At 46.1% G+C, this 24,418-nt stretch overlaps 3 protein-coding genes across 4 annotated transcripts; 2 read left to right on the forward strand and 1 right to left on the reverse strand.

Moving 5' to 3' along the window:
- The first annotated feature begins 273 nt into the window (after positions 1–273).
- On the forward strand, positions 274–2,387 carry LOC111075772 (transcription factor MafB). Its single transcript, XM_022369248.2, is given in 2 exon segments — positions 274–2,244; positions 2,247–2,387. Coding segments are annotated over 2 exon segments (1,470 nt in total). The 5' UTR covers positions 274–830; the 3' UTR covers positions 2,303–2,387.
- Positions 2,388–19,115: 16,728 nt separating this feature from the next.
- On the reverse strand, positions 19,116–21,182 carry LOC111075783 (nucleoside diphosphate-linked moiety X motif 19). Of its 2 annotated transcripts, XM_022369263.2 has the most exons (6): positions 21,051–21,182; positions 20,747–20,985; positions 20,422–20,679; positions 20,284–20,365; positions 20,018–20,225; positions 19,116–19,958 (listed from the first exon to the last, which is right to left on the reverse strand). In XM_022369263.2, exons 1-6 carry the CDS (start codon positions 21,144–21,146, stop codon positions 19,756–19,758), a joined length of 1,086 nt encoding a protein of 361 aa, XP_022224955.1. In that variant the 5' UTR covers positions 21,147–21,182; the 3' UTR covers positions 19,116–19,755. The 2 variants fall into 2 exon arrangements, with proteins under 2 accessions (XP_022224955.1, XP_022224957.1); XM_022369265.2 differs by lacking the exon at positions 20,747–20,985 and having other exon boundaries at positions 21,051–21,142.
- A 196-nt stretch (positions 21,183–21,378) lies between these two features.
- LOC111075804 (class E vacuolar protein-sorting machinery protein HSE1) lies at positions 21,379–23,142 on the forward strand. The gene is made up of 2 exons (XM_022369293.2): positions 21,379–22,560; positions 22,629–23,142. Exons 1-2 carry the CDS (start codon positions 21,474–21,476, stop codon positions 23,045–23,047), a joined length of 1,506 nt encoding a protein of 501 aa, XP_022224985.1. The 5' UTR covers positions 21,379–21,473; the 3' UTR covers positions 23,048–23,142.
- Positions 23,143–24,418: the final 1,276 nt, after the last annotated feature.

The raw sequence follows: 24,418 nt of genomic DNA on the forward strand, positions 1-24,418 counted from the left end.
TCCCATGGACTCAATTTTCTTCCATATGTTAGCAGTATTCTTCGCTTCTGGCCCCACTGTGCAGTGGCAAGCTCTCAGTTGGCTTTTCTCTCCTCTTGGTTGGTGCTCTGGCTCTGCTCTCTCGTGGCTTGCTGCTGTTGGTGTTGCTGTTGTTGTTATTGCTGCTGCTGCTGCTGCTGCCGACAAGTGTGCGGTGGCGGCAGGGCGAGCTTTTCTCCATTTTCCAATTCCAATTCCAGTTCCAGCAGGAGTCAAACGTGACAGCCAGCAGCGAATGGCGTTCAAGCTGCCGCTGCCGATGCCGATGTAGCTGTTGTCGTGGTCGTCGCATTCGGTTTTTTGCATGTCGTGTCTATAGCTTTACCGTTACCGCTACTTACACACTACACCACTCGTACATGTACATATATAAAATTGAGGCGCTGCGCGCGTCGCGGCCATTCCAGGCCATCCCAGCCACCCTTCAGTCATCAGCCAGAGCCGGAGCCAGAGCCAGAGCCAGAGTCATTCGCCACCGTTAACTCTTTGAAACTGGACGCAGTGAGCGGCAGAAAACGCGTTCGCGACAAAAATCATAAATTCCAAGTGAGCAACGAGAGAGAGAGAGAGAGAGCAGTCACACAGATAATGCCAAAAAGATAGTTAGTGCCCAAAGTGATCCACACTCGAAAAACGAGGAAAATTTAAGGAAGAAGAAAGATTAAAGAAAAACTTCGGCGAGTATCCAAGTGCCAAGTGCGAGTTGCCCCCCCGATAGCCCCGATAGTTGCCCTATTTGAGTCCCCTGCCCCGACCCTCGCATGTGAGACCGGCCGGTCGCGGTCGATCCAATGAAAATGGAAGATCCCACTATAGCCGATACGTACGTGCAGGAGTTCGATCTGCACCACCTGGAGGTGCCGGTTGCAGGCAGCAGCGCCAATCCCAACAACAGCAACACCATCAACAACGCGACGGTGGCCGCCGCCATCGGTCACGTGAAGCGGGAGGATCACAGTCCGCCTCAGCCGGTGGCGGTCAAGTGGACCACTGTGCATGGGGAGCCACCGGTTGCCGAGGAGGTGGTGCCGGAGCCACTGGCCCTGGCTGTCCCAGACGCAGCCGTAGCCGAGGAGGTCTCACCGTCGCCACACATCAAGCTTCGCTCCTTCTCGGGCCACCAGTGGCACATAGATGAGCGCCGGCTGCAACCTCTCTCGCCACCGCCGGAGCAGTACGGCCCGATGCCCGGACAGGCCATATTGGTCAACACATCCTCCTCTTCGGCCGCCGGAGTGCCAGGCGGCGTGCCTTCCACGCCGCCGGAGACTCCGCCGGTGGTGGGTTCACCAACGGGCAGTAGCAGCTGTAGGAAGGAAGCAGCGCCAGTGGTCAGTGCCGGACTGAGCCACGAAATGATGTGGCTGACCAACTCCATACGTGCCGACCAGCAGCCCCTCGATCTGCGGCCGCTGCCCTATCCCGGCTCCCAGGAGGAGGCCGAGGAGTGGGATCGCCAGCGAGACTACGCCCTGCAGGCGGCCGCCGCCGCCCACCATCACCACCATGGGCAGCCGCTGATGCAGAGCCAACACCATCCGCACCCATATCCGCACGGACATCCCCACGCGCATCCGCATCCGCACCCGCACCCGCATCAGGTCGTGCTCCAGCAGGCCAAGTATCCGCATCACCACTTCCACAACCTCGACCTTGCCCCCATCAACATGCACTCGAACCCACACGCCCACTCGCACACGGCCACGTACGCGGCAGCCTCCGGCTCGGTCACGCCCAGCTGCCTGCCCCAGGTTCCGAGCAACATCAGCAGCGGCAGCAGCAGTGTGGGAGGGGGCTGCGTGCTCACCCGAGCGGCCCTCCAGCCCTGTCGCCCCATGTCGGCCAGCTCGACGAGATCCTCGACCAACATGTCGCCCAGGACCTGCTCGGGAGCGTACAGCAACGCCACGCTGGAGGACTGCATCAACGACGACATGCTGACCACGCTGACGGTGCGGGAGCTGAACAAGCGGCTCCACGGCTGCCCGCGAGAGGAGGTGGTGCGCCTGAAGCAGAAGCGGCGGACCCTGAAGAACCGCGGCTACGCCCAGAACTGCCGCTCCAAGCGCCTCCACCAACGCCACGAGCTGGAGAAAGCCAATCGCCAGCTCAACCAGGACCTGCACCGCCTCAAGCACGAGTACTCGCGTGTATGCCAGGAGCGAGACGCCCTCATGCAGCGCCTCCAAAGGATCGGTGCTGCCGGGGAGGGGGTCCGGCTGCAGCTGGCGACAGCCAGAGCTCGCCGGAGTTCTACCTATGACGCCAGCTGGCGGCAGCCACCACCTCCTCCTCAACAGCCTCGCATCAGCAACGTGGCCACCAGTGGGCAGCCCAGCAGCTGGCCAACTGAATGGCTAAATGGAACTAATTCCAAAAGGTATTTTCCCCCAGGAGTTTCCCCCATCCCCACCCATCTATCTAGTTTGTGTGGTTCTGTTTCAGGAAAGGCCATAAGCCTATCCCAATTCTCTCTTTTTTAGGATTGTGACAATAAATTGCGTTTACATATAAGTTTGAGATCTTTTAAAGCTCTAGCTATAGATATAGAGAGAGCGAGAGAGAGCGAGAGAGAGCGAGAGAGAGTACGAGATCAGGGAGAGTGGGCATGTTTGGAGGGAACTTTAGCTGATTATCAGCCTGACTATAGGCAAAAATTGATTATTGATTGTGAAAAAACAAAAAACGCATTTGTATAAAGAACAAACATTGTATAGAGGAAAGACGAAAAGCAAAATCAAATCAAAATCGAAATCGAAAAAAGGAATAGGAGAAGGAAAAGGGAAGAGTGAAGAGTGGAGAATCATTTGCAGCTTCTGATTAACGATCGCTACATTGTATTACGATTAAAAATTACAAATTACGAGTTAGTAACACACGCTTATTTGTTGATTAGTTCTAGCCTTAGTTTCCCTTCTAGTATTAAGCGAGCAGAAGCGTATAGATATCATAACTGAAACAAATAACTGAAAGGTAGCTGTAATGTTGATCGTAGGGGCGCGTTTTTTGTCGTTTTCTGTGTGTTTCCTCTTTCGTTCCACCATAAACATACTAAACTAAAGGTTGTATTACGTTTAAATACTTCAAGTACTTGTACTGATAAAATACCACACTCGAAACCGAACCGATTCTGTAAAAAGTGCAACTGAAGAGTAACCAAAACAAAAACAAAACAAATCAAAACTAAACTGAACAAACAAGTCCTATATAATGTAATAATGAAAATGAAGAGCGCTCATTGCAAGCGATAATGTATATATACACATCCACACACCGATTTGAATAAAAAGAGATACAAAGATACAACGCCAATTCTGTACACTTAAGGTTCTATGGGAAACATTCGAATGGAATGTGAAATGTCAAGCACAGGACGACGAATCCTGAACACTGAAAACTGAATGCAAGAAATTATAAATAAATTAAAATTAATGAAACATTGTGAGTAGTCGATAAGTGTGCATAAATCAAGTTAGTAATAAATCTAATTTAAAAATACAAGTCCAAGTGTATCTTTTTCTGTGTACATATCTACATATATGTATGTACATGTCCAACAAGCGAGTAACAACTAAAAGCCCCCATAAACAGAGAGGAGGATCTCAAGGCTTGTTAATTCCCTGATGAAATTTATTTCAGAATTCCTTAAACCTGGAAATGGGTTCAACGTTTATGTTCTATCCATTTGTACAATGCACAAATGGTAAAATTGTGGAAAAATTGCAAATTTAAATTACAGCTGAAAGGTATATAAATATATAAGTCGGGTCCCCAGTATCCCTATAGATGGGGGTACTTTTAAAGATCCTATGGCCCGACTGCCGTCTCTGTGTGACATTTTAAAGCTTATAAATCTCCTGCTCCTGTACATATGTATGTACGTACCTGAAGTACCTGAAGCACCTGAATCTGATAGCTGACACTCAGGAATGGATAATATGAGGAAAACTATGCTTACTTTTTGTTCGAGGTCCCTTCATTTTACATTCGATTAAAAAGCAAACTACATTCTAGTCAGGTGGGATCTTATTATTTTCTAACATCAGGAAACTGGATTGCCGAGGATGCACGAGCTGCGAGGTGTTGGGTACACGGATAGACTCCCGATAAATCATCTTCGCTTAAGAAATATAGTCCAGCTACACCAACCTCCAGCAAACAATAAAGAATGTATTAAGCCAAAGAAAGACCGTTACTTGTATATATTTAATTAAAAACAATGCCCAAGTACAAGCTGATCAGTCCCGATCTAGGCATATCTACATATATCTCTGTGCATATCTGTAACTACTGCCTCGGACATTATAAATAAATAAAACATTAGCGGGGGGTCATCTGTCGGGGGTCTTTGAAAGTACCGGAACCGTAAGTGTCCGCCCCACAAACAGCTTTCACTGTACCGAAAATCGTACGACTGATTAATTGATGCAATAAATTGCTGGATAGGATGATATAACTTTGCAGATCTTCAATCTTCGTGCCCCACATCGAACTTCTTTCTCTAGCAGATGCGATCGAGGTTTCTGTTTAAAACCCTTTGGCTCAATCTCAGCTTGCACCCTTGGTGGGGGCGATCGCGATCTCCCCCTCAGTTTCACAGAACTGCATACGTTGTGTGGTCTGTCGGCATTGATAAAGCGAACCAGAATCAACATAAACAAATCCAGTCCAATCCAATCCAATCCAATCTCCGGAGTCCAGACTCCGATAGTGTCAGCAGTCCCACTGAGTGCCCCCAAAGTACTATCAACAAACACGAGTCGCGTAACGGCGCATGCAGGAGCAGAAGGAGGCGATGCCGATGTGGATGGCGATGGCGATGCCGATGGAGCTGCAGCATCAAATTACAATCATCAACATGAAGATCAACAACATCAGAAGCGTTCCCCAAGAGGGGACTGAGAGACCGAGACCACCGCCATTGACTCTGACTCTGGCTCTGGCTCGGAGTGGCAGTCCAAGAGCCCATCAGGCGTGGCGGCGTAATTCGGTAAAGTGTCGATCCGGGCATCAGATCGGCTCTGGATATGGATGTGGATGTGGATCAGTGTTGGACCTTGTAATTGTTCATTAATAAAACTTTAGTTTTTCAAGTTTGTTTGTTTTCATTGCATTTCAGATTTGGCTCTGATTGGGGTCCCGGCCTGAGTTCGGCCGTTTTTATAGGGCTCTGGGTCTTGAATTTATTTATTATTTTGATTATATGAATTTCCTGTCTTCCCGGGTACTCGAGTCTCCCTCCTCCTCCTTCTCCTCCTCCTCGATGGCGGTCGTCTTTGAGCGTCTTATGCTTATGTGCAATGAGACGGGCCACAACCCGATCGACCAAGTTGCGCAACAATTTTTGTCGAATTTGATTTTTTACGAGTATTATTTGCCCAAATGATGACGACGACACGACCATCAAGTGGCCATTTTATTGCGAGCTCTTTTCATTTTGTTCTTTATTCTTTATCATTATTTATTTTGGTTCTAGCTCGCTTCTTGGCCAGCAGGAAGTGTCGGATTTCATTTCGTTTTCGGTCATGAAATCGGCGCATGCAAGAAGTTAATAAGCGAAGGGAAAGGAGACCGCTTCTAGCCGCCATTTAAATAAATATAAATGTGTAACATTTCGGTAAAGCAAAAACGGTTCTCCATGCAGCCAGGCTCCATACCATTTTGATTCTCTGTCCCAACCCATATGTAGCTACTATTCCTTCTATTCGGAACCAACTGCAATATATTTCTCTCTTAAGCTGTGCGACATTTTGGGTTTCTTTGGTTTCAAGTGCAGATTAAACAATAATTATGAAATTCTGATGCAAATCGCTGGCGACCGAAAGTCTTTCTCCAGCCTGTGCTCTCCTTTCGCCGCAGCCGGAGGCAGCCAGACACGAGTGAATTCAGGCAGCTTGAGTGGATGTCAAGTGTGGATGGAGAGGACGGAGAAGACTGGGGGTGAGGGTGTGGGTGTGGGCTGGGCTCTTGTCAAACGAAATTTATAGACACGACAATGACAATCGGTAAATTGTCATGACCATGGGGCTAAGTTCATCTCGGGCATAATCAGTGCTTGGGGGCAGGCGGCGGGCGGCAGGCAGAGTCAGGACGATGCCATCTCGGCCAACTGGGATGATTGTCAACATTATTATGGTCCGCACACCGTTTGATTATGCTGCGTACTCGGGGCACTCTTTTTATGCCTGCACTGCGACGTGTGACGGCTTTGATGAGCGGCAGCTATGGTATTGGATAGGATGGGATGGTATGGGATGGGATGGGATGGGATGGGGTCGAGTCGGACAGGGAATCGGAATCTCTAGCAGGTCGTCTGGTGCGGGGGGTTGGTGCGTTTTTTATTACGTTCCTCAAGTGGATGAGCCAGCCAGCATCGAGCCCCGAACGACGACCGTCAAGCGACACGCTTAAGTGGCTGTCCCTGCCTCATCTCCGGGTCTGCCATCAGACCCCCCGTCCCCCGTCCCCGTCCCTGCTCGGTTTGTCTTAATTCAATCGATAGTTCACACATGTAATCGCATGGATGGCCGGATGATTGGGGGGCTTCTTCCTGCTCTTTGCCTGTACTCTGCTACTCTGTTTCCTTCTTCTGTTTCGCTGCCTTTCACCGTGTCATGTCTATCGCGTGTTCCTCTTTGGTTTGCATGCCACACACGTAGCGTTGACATTGACGGAGGGTGGGGTGTGGGGGCGGGTGGTGTCTCTGTTTTGTTCCCATTTTCCGATCTGACTTTAACCTTAAATCGCCAACACATTAGTTCCCATTCAAAACATTTGCGCCGTCATTCCTGGTGGCAGCCACTCATTAGCTTAATGAAGATTTCCAGTGCTCTACTCTGTGGTCCTTCAAAGGCTCATTAGTCGCCGCTTTGTTCAGTTCAGCTCAGTTCAGGCTCAGTTCAGTCTCAGTTCCTTTCTCTGGGGAAAGTTTTTCCAAAATATGCTCGTAAATCTCATTTTGGCAGCGCTGAAAAAAGAAAATTTATCGCGTCAAAGGACAAGTGCCAAAAAGTTTTTGGCCAAAAGCTTATCAATCATTGACGTATGTGAATGGGGGTGGATGGGGTGGGTGGCAGGATGATGAAGTTTCGCCATGAATTTTAGTAAACGTAAACTATAACTTCTCTAACAGCTCGTTTTTACACCACTTTTTTTACGAACCTAATCAGAAAGTGAGCCCTGGAATCGAGCAAACCATATTGACCTTCAACCGATAATTCCTATAACAGCAATACGAAATAGGGATTCGATCCGACTGACATTCTGCTTCTACCTGTCTGTCATCTTGATTTAATCAATGCGATAGATATGGTGTGTTTTCTTGAGTTCTGGTATGCTAACCAGTGGTGTGTTTTCTTGAGTTCTGGTATGCGAACCATCCTGCACTTCGGATATAAGTCGCACAGCTGATAATCGACCAAACTTAATCTCAACATTGAGATCGGCGTCACTTCCTTATTTTCACTGACTTATTCCCAGCTGTAATCTCTGGGCAGGCATCTTGTGTGAGTCCAAAGCTTCCTTCGTCCAGCCCATGGATTACGCTCCCCTCCGCCTCAGAGCACGGTCCATTGTCTTGCGTTTTTTTATTGATGGGCTGCTCTGCTGTTTTTTACGACCTCACCCCAGTCCGTGTCAGTGGGCATTAGGCAGTGGGCAGTGGGCAGTGGGCAGTAGGCAGTGCCGACCCATCTTCTTGTCCAGTGTCATTCATACCCGTACATCCTTTGCCATGCAGTTGTCGTCGTCCCTGAGGCGATTTTCATACTTCGACTTCCGTTTGCAATGTATCTTTATCGTTTTATATGGCCGGATTCCGGGTTCAGGGTTCCGGGGACTGCTTCGGCGTCGCATAATTTCCGTAATGACCAATGATATAAATGGAACTCATTTGCCAGTCCCCGCGTCCTTCGTCTGCCCGTTGTATTGATGCGCTGCCGTAAATCGCTTTTCGACCCCCCGTCCCTTCCACAGGGCCGAACTTTGTCTGGACCCTGTCCAGGGACGTCTTCGTCCTCGACTCCTTTAACGTTTGTAATAATAAATTAAATCACATTTCGGCTTTTTCCCCCTCTGTGTACACACCCTGTAATTGTAGGCTTCAAGGGTGTACAGACTACAGACAAGTCCTGAAGTTTATCCGTCAGTCATGGGAAATACTAAACAATTTGCTAGTTTTGATGAAGATCTGGCGCTACAAAACACTTATTATATGACTTTGGACAACTAACCACGATATAAATATACATATGTATGTGCCTCTTATTTATGCTGAATTGTTGTGTAGGGTATCTACTAGTCGGAACACTAGCCCTGAGCGTGCTGAATGGTTTGGGCGCTTGGCTGCGTCCGTGTGTGGGCCACGGCAGGACTGAATGTCTATCTGGTTCATTGGCTGTGGCCCATAAAAAAGAGACAGAACGAGGAGGATGTCTTAGCATGAAGCATATGAAGACATTTGCCTTTTCCTTCAATTCCGGGCCATTACAAATTGGTTGAATTTGATTTTGCCCCAAAAAGAACTGTGGTGTGGAGTGGCGGGGATGGGCGAGCGGAGAGCGGAGAGTGGAGAGTGGAGTAGGGAGAGGGGAGGCGGGATATGGGTGAAGCTATTCTGGGGCAACCTTCACTGAGCGTTCGCGTTTACCAGAAGGTTGCAGAGCCCGAGCCCCGCTGCAGCCCGAGCCCTCCGCTGCCAGAAGCAGCAATCCAAGAAGCCAGAACCAGGTAGTGGTGTCGCCACACAGGTGCATTCAAATTGTTTTTCCATTTATAATTTTTTTTCTTTTCATATTTCATTTTAAAGCATTGTACTTTTTTCTTCTCTTTGCTCTGGTGTTGTCTTTCCGCCGATTCTGCAGATCTCATTTTCTTTTTCCTTATTTTTTGTGGGACTTATGTAAAGAGGCAAACAAAATGCAACAGCAAACAGCCAGCTAGATGAGTAATGAGTGCAGCCCACAAGTAATGATATGTACATATGAGATACATATACAGAACTAAGTCTGAAGATAGAGCACACTCCCGTAGAGTTTCCTGGAATCTCAAATGGAATGTGAAATGTGGAGTGTGGAAGGTAGGCAACAGTTTCTCTCTGCAGCAATTTAACGGAATGTTTTGCATTAGAACCCTCGAATGTGGAACATTATAGAGTGTAGTCTAGTGGCAGGTATTCTTGGAAAAACTTAAAGATCCTGATTTCTCCTCCAAAATAGTTTTTTGTCACTTTTCCAGGCACTACCCCGGATGGTAGATACGAATAGTACATATGTATGTATATTATTAAAAGGGAATCTCTGCAAGAATTTCCCCGTAGACATGTAAACAGCGATCTTAAAGTCGATCTGTTTGTATCTTCACTTAGATTCTCGGTTACCTTGAAGTCTGTTCAAGAACCGTGGGAACATAAACAATGGCTTCCCTCACGTTTTCGCGAAGCGAAACCCAACCGTAAACAACGCCATTCCCAGCGACATTAAACAGCACAGACAAGTACAAGTGCAACGAGATACTTTGAAGTCATCAATCGTTTATAAAACAATTAAACCATTGAAAAGTTTGATATTGAATTGAGTACGATTATAAATGTTGGTCTCCTGGTTTCCTGGTTTTGCAGACTGGTTTCCCTCCTGTCCCTATCATTGAAGCAGTTTATTGCTTAACTTTATCGATGGCAATAGTTCTACCAATAACATAATGATCTTTCAATGAGACTAATACTATTATCTTTAGACCTTGCACATGCAACTGTCGTTGCTTATAGAGATTCCACAAATACAACAGCGGAAGATGATCTTACTATAGATTCAGCTCTCAAACGGGATCGTTCTCTCGCACAGGTCTTCCCGGGGAAAATATCACCTCAGTCTCGCAACTATTTTCGCTGATTAGGAAAAAATGCAAAAGCCAAAAGACCGGAGACAGACTCGAAGCGATTGCAACACGAGGCTGGGCAAAGGGGTGACATCGAAGCTCGTGTCAGCACTCTGGGGTCGACACTGTCGGTCAATGAACCGCCGGCGGAAAACTAAAAAAAAATATAGAAACTAAATAAAAAGTAACAACAGTGAAAAAGTGATTGGCGTGGCAGAATTGTGCATTCAAGTCGGGCTTGGCAGCTCTTACTCGACGGAGACGGAGACGGAGACTACAACAACCAGTGCACGCGCGACTCGAGCGCATAATGAGGTTATAAAAAATGCACAATTTTTAATAAATCAATTTAAATATTTCGCCAACATATTGTTATCAGAGCAACTAGCAGCCGAAATCACACAAAAAAACAAACGAAATTAAATACATTTTTTCGCAAATGGTTCCTGCTGAGTTTGCAATAAATTGGAGCAAAAAAAATGAAAAAGAGAGAGCCATCGAATCGATTGCAGCGCTCAGCATTCCGTCAGTCCGACGCTTAATTTATTTATTGTTGTCGACGCCTGTACATGCAATTGGATGATTTAATTAATATTGAATTACATACATACACTGCCAACAGAGCGCACTCGATAATTATACAATCTCTGCCATGGACAGAACATTTCAATTTCAGGACTGTCCTCACTCTCCGCTACCTTCTACGACTCCGTCTCTGTCTCTGGTTATCGACGCTTGTCTGCTGGCGGTGGGACTGTACCTGGCTGGAGTGCGAGTGCGGCCTTAATTTATGCCATGGCAAATATTTAGCAAACAAACACACAACTTTGGCCCGGGCTTATTAATTAAGAGCGAGTCTCAGACACACAGTTTCCACTCCTCCACTTTCCTCCACTGTTGTGCCGCTCCTCTCCTCTCCTCTCCTTCCCCCTGCTATTCTCTCCGACCAAAATCGAGAAATCATAAAAGCGTAAAATCGAAATGCCGCCATTCCGTGGTGGCTGCCAAGCTGGTTACTTCCTGTCTCGACCTCCGCTGTCTGCCATCCTGCTCCCCGTTTATTAACACGCATATCAATTCATTTTGATTGTAATTTATGCCGTGGCCAATCGCTGCATATCGCTCACATCATGCCCCACCCTGCCCACCAAGCCTCCCCTCCATGTCCTTGTCGCGGGGGTAATAAAGTTATTGTTTATAGATAGATGTTGCGGCTGCAGTTAAAAGCAACTCAAATCTATCCCCCCACAAACGGATATACTCGTATATTTATTCGGGAGATCCAGTCATATGCGGACTCGGATTTGGCTACTTTTCCTTTTGTTTCCTGTTTAGTGGAGCGTGATCTAGAAATGGAAACCGTTTACTGGCAGGGGGACACATTTATGAGATTTATGTTGCTGTGCAATAGGATTGTTTTAAAAACAGGTTACATACATAGACATATACATATACATATGTATGATGGCATCACAACTTATATGGGACTTCTTTGAGACTGTCTGACGAATTGAATACGATTGGTACATGTCCTTAGAGCAGCTATCGGGTACCTTGGATACTTTTAACTGCTGATAGAAGAGTTTGTTGATACCTTACAGCCGAAAGATTATAAGTTGTGTATATACTGAACCACTATTAAAAGAAAGCATAGAATAGATGCAAATCAAGCGAACCGAACCTGACCCTGACCATGGTGCACTAATGCTCAATCAACCTAATTGAGCTGCCCCAATGGCCAACTTCTGCCACCAGCACCCCAGCCTCCGCCCATTCCAACGCAGCCTGCCCCAAACCGTTCCAAGTCAAAAGACAAACGTCGACAAATGACCCGCCGCAGTGAATAAATGAATACCAGAAAGCAAGAAAGCAAGAACGAGAACTCGGAGTGAATGTATTCGGTAACAATTCATTAAGCAAATAGAAATGTGCGCTAAACGCATTAAGAGATTAGCACACATACGAGTACATACAGCCCCAAGTATACCCGCACTAGAATTACCGGGGGAACACAATACACATCGATAAATGTGCTTTGGCACTGGGAACACTGGGAACATTGCGAACTGGGCAGGGCAGCAGCTTAATGACCCTCATTTGATGTAAATACAAGCGGCCTGTGTACTCCACCACTCGATCCCAATGAGAGGGGGGGCACGGGACTTGGTTTGGGGAAATGGCCAAATTTAATTGCGGGCCAAAGAAGATCCTTCATGTGTGGTTAGCTCTGTGTTAGCTCGGTATTCGGATTGGTCTTCCATGTGTGGAAAGGTAAAATCTGGGCTGCTGCTCGGCTGCTCGGCTGCTAAGTGCTCATTGTTTCGCCAACAATGTTGCCACGCCCACTCACATGCACTGTACCGACAGTCTCCGAGCACAATGCAGAGCGGAAGTTGCCAGTTTAAAATCACTTAAGAGCAATTTAAGGGTTTCCCGTTTTCGATTGGAGGTGGAAGGGGTTGGATGGTAGAACGCAAATAGCAGATGGAATGCACTGTAGTCGCATATGAGAAAAGGACACTTACAAGCCAACAGAACACGGCGATGTAGATACAATTTATATTATTATTATTATTTTGATTTTATAATTATTTGATACTTACTTATCTGATACACGGAACAATGTGATTCCTTATTCTCATCGGTAGTAAGCCTGCAAGGTGGTTTAATCTCCTTTAAGCAACTCATAGAGGGGATCTTCAACCGCAGTAAGCCTATAAGAGTTGCAAAAATAATATGGAATATTTGTGTTACGTATACTATATCAGCATATTTTAATGTTTATATGCATTCGTGTATTCACCTAAACATGTTCCCATAAACTCAATCATTTGTAACGTGCTATGAGAATAAATACTTTTTGAAGACCAAGTAAACTAAATTCGTAGTTAGTAAATTCCTAAAAAAAAACAAACACAGGCGGCAGAAAAGTCAAAAATGTGTGTTCAATTAACAACAATCCAGTAACAAAAAGATATCTTGCGGTATATAGTCGACTATCGTGTATATTCTTATTACATATTTCTTGTTTCCTGCTCAACATAATACTCTCATATCAACATCTTCCCCGCTTCCTGCCCAATCAGTATTTCGTCCAACCCAACCCCAGTTGGAGTGACCCACATTGAATCCTTCACTCCATTGGGGCAAGTATCGCGTTCCATCACGTTCCTTTCTTGTTCGAATTTGCGCTATCCTTTTCATCAAATCTCTCCCATCCCCATCCCCATCCCCTATCCCTATTTTCTCCTGTCGCTTCTCTCCTGTCCGCTGTTCATGTGATAAACGTTTATGATTATTTTTATGCTCATCCGTTTGAGTCTCGACTCCTGGCTTGCCAATTTGGCGCTGATATATCCCGGACTTGATTTAGTTTAAATAACGATGGTGGTAGCAGGGGTAGGGGCAGAGGACTGGTGGATATCTCGGAAAATGCAATTTATGTGTTGGGGAAAGGGCAACACGACACTCATGAAAAAAGAAGGAGTCGACTCACACGTGACTGCAGTGGTGGTCGTTGCTGGTCAAGTCCTGGTCACCCCACCCCCCATGTGTGAACAAATATTTTTTAGAGGGTGTCCAGCCCGCCCTGGATGCGGGTCCGTTTTGGGTCCAGGGTCGGCTACGTGTCATTTGTCCTATCTGGCTGTGCAAATCTTTCCTCTTCCTTGGCCTCTACATCGCTGATTCTCCTTCCGCCTCAGACAATTTCCATAATCGTTGGTTAAACAAGACCGCACACCCGCACGGACACACAACCAGGCATGAACACGGATACGGACACGGACTCGGACACGGACACATGCTTGGCTCGGCCAAGCTGACCGCAGGATTCGTCGCCCGACGGTTTATGCTCTTGGTTTTATGTCCATAAGCCTTTCTGCTTATGCTCTAAGTCCACGGATCGGATCCATTGTGGACCCAGTTTGAATTATGCTTTTACATATTTTTATTCACTTACCGCATTCCCCCTGGACGACGGGGTTGGCTTAATCAAATTATGGCTTATCTCGGCGGAGGTCGAAACGCAAATAGCCATAAACATGTAGATTATATCCCCATTGACCAGGTCCAGGAGTCAAGCGGTCGGTCACCCACATTGCCACGCCTTGCCCGACGGTTCCTTCTGACCTTGTTTCCCCCGGTGATTTTATTGTGTGAGAGAGTAAACCCTTTAATGGTCTTCCTCCCCAGTGCAGCGCATAAATATTAACACTGACTGTGGTAATTAAAAGTCTAGTTTTATGGATTGTGTGTGCACAGCACAGATCTAACGATTGATCGGGGATAATACTCGTACCATCGACCGAAATAACCATCGTGCTGGCTGTCCCAGTTTGTGGTCAAACTCAGTACTAGTACGAGCCCATCTGAGAGTCGAAATATTTTTAGAACTCATAGAAAGGAAAACATCAATGGGTAAGTTTATATTTGGTTGAAATATCTTAGGTAACTGTCAAATACTACATACATGAAACCGTTTGTTTCGATCGATTTGATTTTGTATTCTACTTTTGAACTTATACTCGGCTTTTGATGCTGATTAGGACAGACATAAATACACTTTCGGCCCGCTTCTATTAATATCCCCACAACATTCTTGTGGAAATTTCCCGCTAAAATTAAGCAAAACAATCCATAAATATCGACTCGTTAGGGGCAGTCAATATACGAGTACGAGGATGGGGATGGGATGGGGAACAGCAGCAGAAGGAGAACCGGCATCATTTCATGCTCCATTCAAATGTTGTTCAATCTCATTCAAACAATTTGTATTGTAGTTTTATTACCACAATAAAACGGATGAAGCAGCTCTCTCCCGTTCCGTCTTTGGCCCAAAAGGGATACAATGAGGGCCGACCCGAGAAAAGGGGGCGTGCCGACTCTAGTCGTGTGTGCTCTCCTTTTAAATTGGTTAAATTTCCGCACGGATTAAATTCTCCTTGCAAACTGAAAGAAGTAAAAATATTTCACGCTTCATGGAACTGACGATTGGGGCAAGGGTGAGCGAAGGCCGTTTTATACAGTCCTTTCCGGAATATTTCACACTTTGCCCCCGTACAAATCGGTGACACGTGGCAAGTGCCATATAATTTATACCAGTAAAAAATAAAGCACGGACGAAGACGAACTGTGGCGAGACTTTGCCGAGTGTCGAATTTGATACGCTCAATCTGCCCCAGAATTTTTCAACATTTTTCGTCGCCGGAAATCTTAAACTTTTGCGGCTCTTACTTTTGGGGAACTTTTCCATTGAACGACCCAACTCATTTGGCTTAAAATTCCATTTTCTTTTTGCCATTTTCCTCACCCTCAAAAGGAGAAAATTAATTTTTCTCTTTTGTGGCATTTTACAACATATTTTTGAGCTCTTTTCTTTCATGTAGATATCTTAAGAAAAACGTTATATTCAATCAATTTGCTTGGATTATACGCTGTAGCTGCTCCTTTCAGTGTGCCAGACCTTTGTTAGTAGCGGAACCCCTCCATATCCATATGCAGACATATGTATTTCCGATTCATATCTAAATCTATTACAATTCATATTCATATGCCAAGCACACAGTGTATCCATCCACATCCACCCTCCTGCGACTGACCACCCCTGACGCGTGAGGGTATCAGGTACAGTCCGTTTCGCTACGACACGTCATGACATCATAACAATTCACATTAAATTTTAAGACTGATTTTACTTGGTTACTTTATTTATTTTCTGTTGGATAACTCAAAATAATTGATAAGAAAATTAAACCAGCTGTTTTGATCTTAATTTCTTCATTTGATATTCCATCCTATTTGTTCCATATACAAATAAATTCGACTGCTGATCTTCTTCGATATTCCGCGTAACTTTATTCGCTTACAGAGGAATTAAGTGCTAATCGTAAATGCTGGATACAGAGAATGGCTAGAATAAAAATGCGAATTTCCATATGTTATGCTGCGACCACTGCCGTGTGGCGTTGGCGCGGACTGTATTCGCAGAAGTTAAATCAAGTGTTAAAGAGTTTTTTGAGAAACGTCTTCTTGTAGACCGTCCCGTGTCGCAAGTTCTTTTTCGACTTTCTACCCCTTTTATGGGCCTTTTCCGTTCCGCCGCTGCTTAGCCTAATATCCAAATAAACATACTTTATCCGTTATTGCCGTCGAATTTATGGTTTTTTAAATGACGGCCCACCTCCTTGGCGAACAGCTCGAACTCCCCGAATGGAAATATGAAATGCGAGGCTTTTGATAAGGGTCTCTCCGTTTCTTTGAGAGAGTCAGCTCAGCCGTTTCGGGTTGGGTTGGGTTGAGTTGAGTCTATTGGTGGACCGTTCGACAGCTGGCCAAAATTTATTTGGTGGGGAGCGTCGATGAGGCGAAAGTTTCCAGGATGTGTGGGGCCTTGCCAAAATCTTTACCAGCCTCGCAGGGCAATAAATTCGGCAATGCATCCGCGATAATCCAAATATATTCCCAATCGCAATTAAAACTAGTGACAAGGTCACACTTTTTGCAAAGATAACAGAAAAGTGTCAAAAGTGACGACGCCGCTAACGAAATTGCAAATGTTGCACATGGAAAGCAAAGCACATGCACATACATACATATGTACACACATACATGTACAATCTTGCCCAGACATGCATCGCCACTTGTGTGTGTGTCTGCTACTTTTCAATGGAATGCAATGGAGGTCCGTGACAACATAATGCCCCTCGGCATCAGCAGACAGAGAGACACCTACCCCAACGTAGCCAGCGGGGACTTATGCGCAGGCCCGTGGGGAGGGACACCAACACCACCTAACCAGCATCCGTAATGGGGGCTGCTGCTGCTGCTGCTGCTGCTTAGGTGTGAATTCTGCAGAGAGAAAGAGACAGACATGGAAATTAAGCAGACGAGTGGAGCAGCAGCAGCCCCAACAGCAACAACAGGAACAAACTTGTTGGAGCAAGCGCATAATTCATATTTGGCCAGAACCGTAACGCCCACAGTGCGTTTGTGTGTGTGTGTGTGTGGGTGTGTGCGTACAGGTAGTTTTCAATTATGTCCCGTGGAATGTTAAGTACACATATGTACATACATATGCATGTACTTGTGTACACACATACTCATTACTATGTACTTAAATGTTTGTTACTAAATATATATGTACATATGTACATATGCTTGTACTTAGGTATATCTCTAACTATGTTTGATCCATGCCACCTGCAACAGCGCGCCAAATTGGAGCCAACTGTATGCAGTGAAAGCACCATTGAGAACTCCATCCAAAAGTGATGTCAACAACAACTTTTTCGTACATCTTACTTTCTTATCAAATAAAATGTTCCAGATGGGACTAAAAATAAAAAAAGACATTGCGATTTTCTACAATGTTTACACTCAAAGCTTGCATACAAGTATTTATTGATGGGTTGAGTACAGTTCCTTGACCAACTGAGATTCTAGAAAATAAATTAACATTGAATCAATGAGTAGAAATAAAAAGACATTTATCATAATTTTAAAAGAATTTCTAATGGGACTTATTGATTGATATTGGAAACCCTGGAAACGGCTGCAAAGGAAACCCGGAAAACAAACAAGAACGGTAGCTAGAGCTAGATAATACTCTCGAAGAGAGTAGGCAGTTGCTGTTAATCGAATCGAGCCCCTATTAAATCAAAGAATCCTGGATATTATAAGATTTTCAGTCAACCTCAATCCGAAGACCTTTTGGTAGTGCATACCTGTTTGGCAGCTACGAAATAAAGACATCATTAGAAAATCATGTAACACATTAGTCCAACTGTCGTCACCACACCCACAGGGGGCAGAGGCAGCCACAATTGCCATTATGTTGAACACGCAAGTCAATTGATGCAATTTGTCCGACCAGCTGGAGTACAAGGCTCCCCCTGCCCAAGCTTCTGCCCTGGACGGCGATTTCCCCAGTGACAATCTGACATCCCGTAACAGGTTCACGGTCTGACGAATAGTGGGTGGTTCCCCATCTCCCTGTGGGTTCGGCATCGGGTTCGGGGGTGGAGATGGAGATGGCTTTCTCTCATCAACAGTTAGCAGCTTCTCCTGCTGCTGCTGCTGGCTGATTTAAGGGTTGCCAGCTCTGTGCCCGTGCCCGAGCGGGAGCCGGAGCCGGAGCCCGACCCTTAAATGAATTGCGGCGATTTATTGCGGTAATACTCATTTAGTTGCCCGCCAAACGCTCTCGCCCCACGCTCTCGACCGCCCCCCGGTTCTGCCCCTGCCTCGAGCGGGCGGGCGAACCGAACGGAGTCGAGTTGAGTGCAAACAATGCACGCCATAAAAATAAATCTCTCACATCTCTCGCTGTGGTAGTGTGTGGAGTGTTTGGTTATACCCGTGGGAAGTCCCGGCGAGAAGTTGTCAATTACTTGCGAATCGATCTGGAAGGGATTTGGTATTCATGTCACTTGCAGGTGCAGGACATCTCGGACCCTGTCCGTGTCTGTCTAGTGGAGTAATCACTATAATTGGGCATTGGGCCCGACAAAGGCTGAGAGAAAAAGTACGTGATATGCATTTGTACGCTTGTGGGCAATTAATAAGCCAATTCCAACGTTACGTACCCACACCTTATCGGCGAGCACGTAAATCAGCTTTATATCATGAAAATGAGCTCAAAATTCAATTACATGGCGTCTTGTCTTCTGTCTCCATCTACCAAATACCATCTACCATATACCATTTCCGACCGAGTAGTATCACCCACTCCTGCTCCTCCTGCATAAATCAAGAAGTTTTTCAACCTGTCGCCCTGGGATTCTCATTTGCCCAAGCAGCAACATCTTAGCAGCTTCTAAGCCGCTTTGCCTGCCGCTGCCGCCGCCGCTCATAACTCACACAGACATTTTGTCACATTATGCATTTAAATTTAATTTGTAATTTATGAGCAGCTTTGCAGACCTCTCGGCCTGCGCTGCCAACTAATTAAGATTTCAGTGCTCTTCAGGTACTCCCAGCTCCAGCATAGCTGTGCTGCCTCTGCCTCTGTAAGGCCTTCCAGTTCCCAGTCACTTAATAGCATAATTAATCGATATTAAATGAACATCAGAACAATAAACGCCGGAAGAAACCCACAAAAGGTTAAATTAAACGAAGTAATTGTTACAGAGGCAAGCTGCCCCTGCCCCACTCATACCACCCACCCACCCCCCGTGTGCCAGTCATTCAATCCCCCCCCCGTGGAGGGTTGGTCCTTTACAATGCATAATAAACAGTCGAGCAGGCACGAAGCAAACAGAAGCGGGGAACAGCTCGTTCAGTTTTTGATTTTTAAACGGCCTGCCTTTCTGTGCCTGGGGGATCAGAGCAGGACAAGGCTGTAAAGCGCACAAAGTCACACGGCAGGTGGCGCAACAACCACTGATTGGGGGGAGGAAAACACAAAGTGATTTAAATGCATTCCTAATGGGATGAAATCATGTGCTCTGTCTGCTCTTCCACTCCCGTTTTGATTTGCGGTTGCCAGGGGGTGTGGGGGGCATGAATATGCATAGAGTTGCGCTTTTGATGTGCGCATCCCCCTCTCAGAGGACAGGGCTTCAATCCTAAGCTAACTTATGGCAGACTTGAACCGAAACTACAGTTTTTTAATTAAAGTGTCGCCTATAAAATTATAATTAACGCCGTCCAGAGCAGGGTCTTGATATTTTGATGCCCAGCCAAATCCGCTTAGAATAATTTCATAACGATTTGAGGCCCCGCCGTTTAAAAGGTCACATTAAGTATCTTATCAGAGCTAAGCAGATGGGGTCAGGTCACTGGGGTGGGAGGTCACTGTCCTCGATGGGCAGCAGCCCAGCAGGATCTGCCTATGGAATGTGACTAAAGCTTTTGACGCTCGTTCACGACCCTCTGCGGTCTCAAGTGGCCATTTGGTGGGGGAATGTTAATTTCCAGATTCTGAACTAAGGCCCCAAAGGTGTACCGATGCAAGTGCTTCGAGCGCGCCCCAAACTCATCGACGGAGCCCGGAAAACTGATGATCTCGTCAACATGTTGCGGCTCTGGCAAGTAGTAGTCATCGCCTGAAGCAGAGAATCAGGTTAGGATATGATATTTAGGTCTCAATACCCATTAAACCAACCTGGCAAGACATAGACCATAGATCCCTCGCAAGCATAGACCAAAGGCATGAACATGGTGGTACCCATCCTGCTGCGTTTTGTGGCAAACCCCAGAAGCGATTCGTAAACTCCAACTCCGGCAAGTCGCGACAACTCATAGAATTGAGGAGGCAGAAACCAGAGATCCCCCAGTTTGTTCAGTCGCAGAAACTCCATAGGAGTTAACCACTAAGAGAATATTGGAAAAACAATTGGTAAAAAGGGTAATATTATAGCCAAATCTCACCAAAGACTCCTTGACCTCAGACGGCTCATCAAGCAGGCTGGGTCGTGTGTCCACAAAGGCTATGAAGAAGACAGTCTCATAGCTGTAAGGTGTCTTTGTTAATTTTTGTACAAAAACCGCAAACATTCTCTCACCTACCCTTTGCGAACGATGGGAGGACTGGCCCAGGCCGACCATTCGTGTAGGGCCCACAAATCAGGAACCACCTTCAGCTCCAGACACAGGTTCAGGAACTCGCTGGGCTTGTTGTGCACTCGTCGCTGCCAAGCCTCGCGATCGGGCAGCTCCTTTGGCAAGGCAACATTACCGAAGTCCAGTTCATTTTTGCTGCGACACAGGAGAATTCCAACCTCTTCAAAGCACTCCCTCAAAGCAGTCAGTCGCAATGTAATCTCCCTAGAAGAAAAGAGTACAAAGATCAGTTCAATAATCTATGTGATAGATGTGTCACCTTTGGACCCACCGCGACCAAATGTGCGAGCGCTTGAAGAAGCGGTCATAGCAGCCCGTATGGGGCGCCAGTATGGCTGGCCTGTCATCGCGGATCAGCACCAGGCGCCTCAGGGCCTCCTGTGGCACACCGAACTCCTCGAAATACTGCAGCCAGGAAACGTCTTCATCGGCCTTGTCCAGCAGGCCACCGGGGAAGACAGTTTGATTCGTAACGATCGCTGTGGGATCGCTGCGCTTGAGCATCAATAGCTGGGAGAGGAATTCTACAATCTACAATTCCCCCCAGCATATATCATTTTGTGACTTGGACTTACATTATAATCTTGGTGCTTGTTGGCTTCTTTGGAGATTAGGATAACACTGGCCGAGGTGCGCCACTTGGTAGTAACCTCCTTGGTTGAAGGAGACATTACAATAATTAAATTAAACAATTGAATGCAATATTTTCAAACTAATTCCCCATCAGCTGTTTGCCTATCGATATCCTGTTCCGATCAACAACAAACACGTTATCTTTACCAACACTATGTAGGTGGTTGGGGCTCGGCTCGAATTGGGGTTCGTGCCGAATTCAAAAATTGTTCAGATAAAACCGTTAACTACAACTATTTTTAAACACAAAACAATGCAAAATTGATTAGCCGCGTGCACAGGTGTGGCGAGACATATTTAAGCTCTGAAAGCGAAGCACCGAAGACACTTCCAATTGGAATACTAGTTTGAAAGCAACTTGGGATATGAAAGTTCTTCTCTCGGTCTTGTTTGTCAACTGCGTATGCATCTGCAGCTGCCTTCGGGACGATGGGCAGATAACGGAGCTGCTGACGAAGAACACGAAGGAGCTGACCGAAGCCAATAATCTGTTGACCAGCATCAACACCGTCGGTAAAAGAATCCAAGTGAATCTGGAAGAGCAGCAGAAGGCTCTCCAGGTCCTAGGCCATGTCGAACAGATATTGGCCAAGCAGAATGAATTCCTCGAAGCCCAAGCCGAGGCATTGTTGGAAACCTTTGCAAATAACTCCCGGCAGGGGCATGAGTATGCCAAGCGAACGGCAAAGGAACTCCACGATCTGGCGCAGCTCCAGGAGGGAACCCAGCACTTGATTCTCCACCTGGAGGCCAAGATTGACGCCTATCAGAAGCACTTAGTGCAAAGTGCCCGCGGCATCGACCGGAGCATCGACGGCCTCAGCAAGCTGGTCACGCGCGCTGTCTTGCCCCAGCTCAATGGACTGCAGTGCTCATTCGCCAGTCTAGAAACGTCGCAGATCAACATTGAAGTGGAGCTGAAGAGCCTGGCCGGCGTGAAGGAGTTGAGCGTGGACTCCAACCAAAAATTGGGCGTTCTGGATCACCAGCTCAAGCAGTTCAATCGCACCCAGGAGGCTCGTCTCGAGGCACTCACCAGTGCAGTGAGGCATCTCAGGCCGCTGAACACGAGAGAACACATCGAAGCTGCTCTACGCGAGCTGATCATTTCTCAGAAGCGCATCGAAGTTGATCTGGAGGACTGCGGCAAGCACTCCCACCACTCCCAACATTCTCCTCGACCTGAATCACACTCCCAGGGGTATAGACCCGCAGACCCTCACCACCCACATCACGCTCCTCAGCCTGAATCCCACTCCCACGGCTATGGAGCTCCAGCCCCACAGCACCCACATCACCCGCATCACGGCTCACAGCAGGAACCCCACCTCCAGAGTTATGGAAACTCAGCTCCTCAGCCGCATCATCCTCACCAACAGCAGTACCAGCAGACGAGATCCAAGCCCGTGGATTTGGTTCAAGTGTGGAGCATTAAGGAACCACAAAAGCCTGGTATGTGTTTGCATACACCGTTAAATCTGCTTAGATATCTAAGATCCTTACATCACATCGATTTCCAGGCGAGCATCCCGAGAACCATCGCGTGAGCGCCTATGCCGAGTCGCCGGAACCCAAGGCAAAGCACGCATCGTGGTCGAACTCCAGGCCGAACGGGGAGTCGGAGTCTCACCAGAGCACTTCGGTGTCCTGGCAGCACCTGCCCTGGGAGGAGGTATCTCCCTACCAATCCGCACCCTCCCCTAATCATCCCTGGAACCCAGAGTCTCCCCACCAGCCACTTCCCCGGCCACAGCCTCAGCCCCGAACCCAGCCCAAGCAGAAACCATGCGAAGAGGGACGTTCAAACGGATATATATCGTCATCCCCACATTCCTATAAACCTCAGCAGAGCTCGGGCTCTGCCCACGATCACATAGCTCAGCAGGGCGAATCCTTCAGGATCTGGTATGGCGATGATTCTATTAAAGAAAGATACTAAAGAAACTTGGAACCGGACAAACGGATTCCTTCCCATAGGAAACTATACAAATGATTACTGACTAACTTTAAACTTCAAATAAATAAACATAAATGCAACCCGTAGAGTGTCATTGAATATATGTAATACATATACGCTTAATCAGAATGCCGAACCGAGTCAATATTCGAATACAGAGCCTTCTTTTTGATACAGTCAGTACATATGTATGTATGTAGGTATAAGTCGGAGACCCCGAGATCGAACCATTCTTTGTTTGTTGCTGAATATAATCTGATCAAAAGCCGAAAATATACATTTTATTGGTCATAGAAAATTTTAGAATCTAGAACCTCTGAAAAACAGATTTAAAATTGATGGTTATATCATTTAGCTAAAATAGTAATAGAAGCTCGATTTGGTAGGACATAAGTATGTTTACAACGTATCATCCATATATGTTTCTAGTTTTTTCCCTGGTTAAACATTTGTACAAAAACAACCGTATATGAACTGAATTGTATCAGTTCATAATATATTCAGTTCTCAGTGGATTGTTTACTACACATTTAAAAAATGTTTTCTCTAAAAGGGACACATGAACTTGCAATACAAACTAACATTTATTAAATCATTTGCTATTTTGGAAAACCGGAGTATCGTGGAATGGGGAATACATGTAGTGTTCGAAGTCAACCGAATCCATTAATAAGAATGGCAATAGGTATTGCTTGAAATGGATGGAAAATTAAGTTTCGATTGCCAACATGGTCCGACTGAATGTCAGGAAAATATTAGTATTTATTACGCCTGTGTGTCTGCAGATCCACTAGTTCGGTTAAAGGTTGTATCCTGTATGATAGGAGACAGGCGTTCCAAAGAGGCGAAGAGTAATTATAATAATAAATACGAGTATTGTAATAAATAATTAAAATGACCAAAATCTGTTTCTCTTCACATGCACATTTATTTCCCGCTTGCTGTTATCTTAAGTATTGTCATCTTAAGGTGGTTATCCATAATTAGCAGACCTATTTTTGAATGAATTTTTGGCAACAATCAGCTGCACTAAGACGGAATAGTCACGTTTAAGGTCTGGTATCTTAGTGCACATTACACACAGTACAAAAAGCCGCTCGATCTCTTCCCTAAATTACCTATTTACAAGAAAACAAAAAATAATTCAAGACGGACGTGACTATCAGCACTTAGAAAACTAAGCTTTAAAAAAATGAATTGAACCAAACAAATTTAGTATAATACGCATGGAGGGGGGGGTTACGTTCTGCTGGTTACTATCTATCCAGATGAAAAAGTAATCAATCAACATCTATTTAACCCAGTTTTTGGGAGGAAGAATAGAGCATAGCTCGCAGCTGGCTCCACTAGCTC

This window comes from Drosophila obscura, unplaced genomic scaffold (assembly GCF_018151105.1).
Source record: "Drosophila obscura isolate BZ-5 IFL unplaced genomic scaffold, ASM1815110v1 contig_46, whole genome shotgun sequence".
In the NCBI taxonomy this organism is placed as follows: domain Eukaryota; kingdom Metazoa; phylum Arthropoda; class Insecta; order Diptera; family Drosophilidae; genus Drosophila; species Drosophila obscura.

Excerpts from the sequence above, each read along its gene's own strand:
- LOC111075783 (XM_022369263.2), bottom strand. The coding sequence starts at position 21,146 with ATGTCTCCTTCAACCAAGGAGGTTACTACCAAGTGGCGCACCTCGGCC. Across the intron at positions 20,680-20,746 it reads CGCTCGCACATTTGGTCGCG|GGAGATTACATTGCGACTGA; the intron begins GTGGGTCCAAAG and ends CTTTTCTTCTAG. Across the intron at positions 20,226-20,283 it reads CTGAGGTCAAGGAGTCTTTG|TGGTTAACTCCTATGGAGTT; the intron begins GTGAGATTTGGC and ends ATATTCTCTTAG.
- LOC111075804 (XM_022369293.2), top strand. The coding sequence starts at position 21,474 with ATGAAAGTTCTTCTCTCGGTCTTGTTTGTCAACTGCGTATGCATCTGC. Across the intron at positions 22,561-22,628 it reads TAAGGAACCACAAAAGCCTG|GCGAGCATCCCGAGAACCAT; the intron begins GTATGTGTTTGC and ends ATCGATTTCCAG.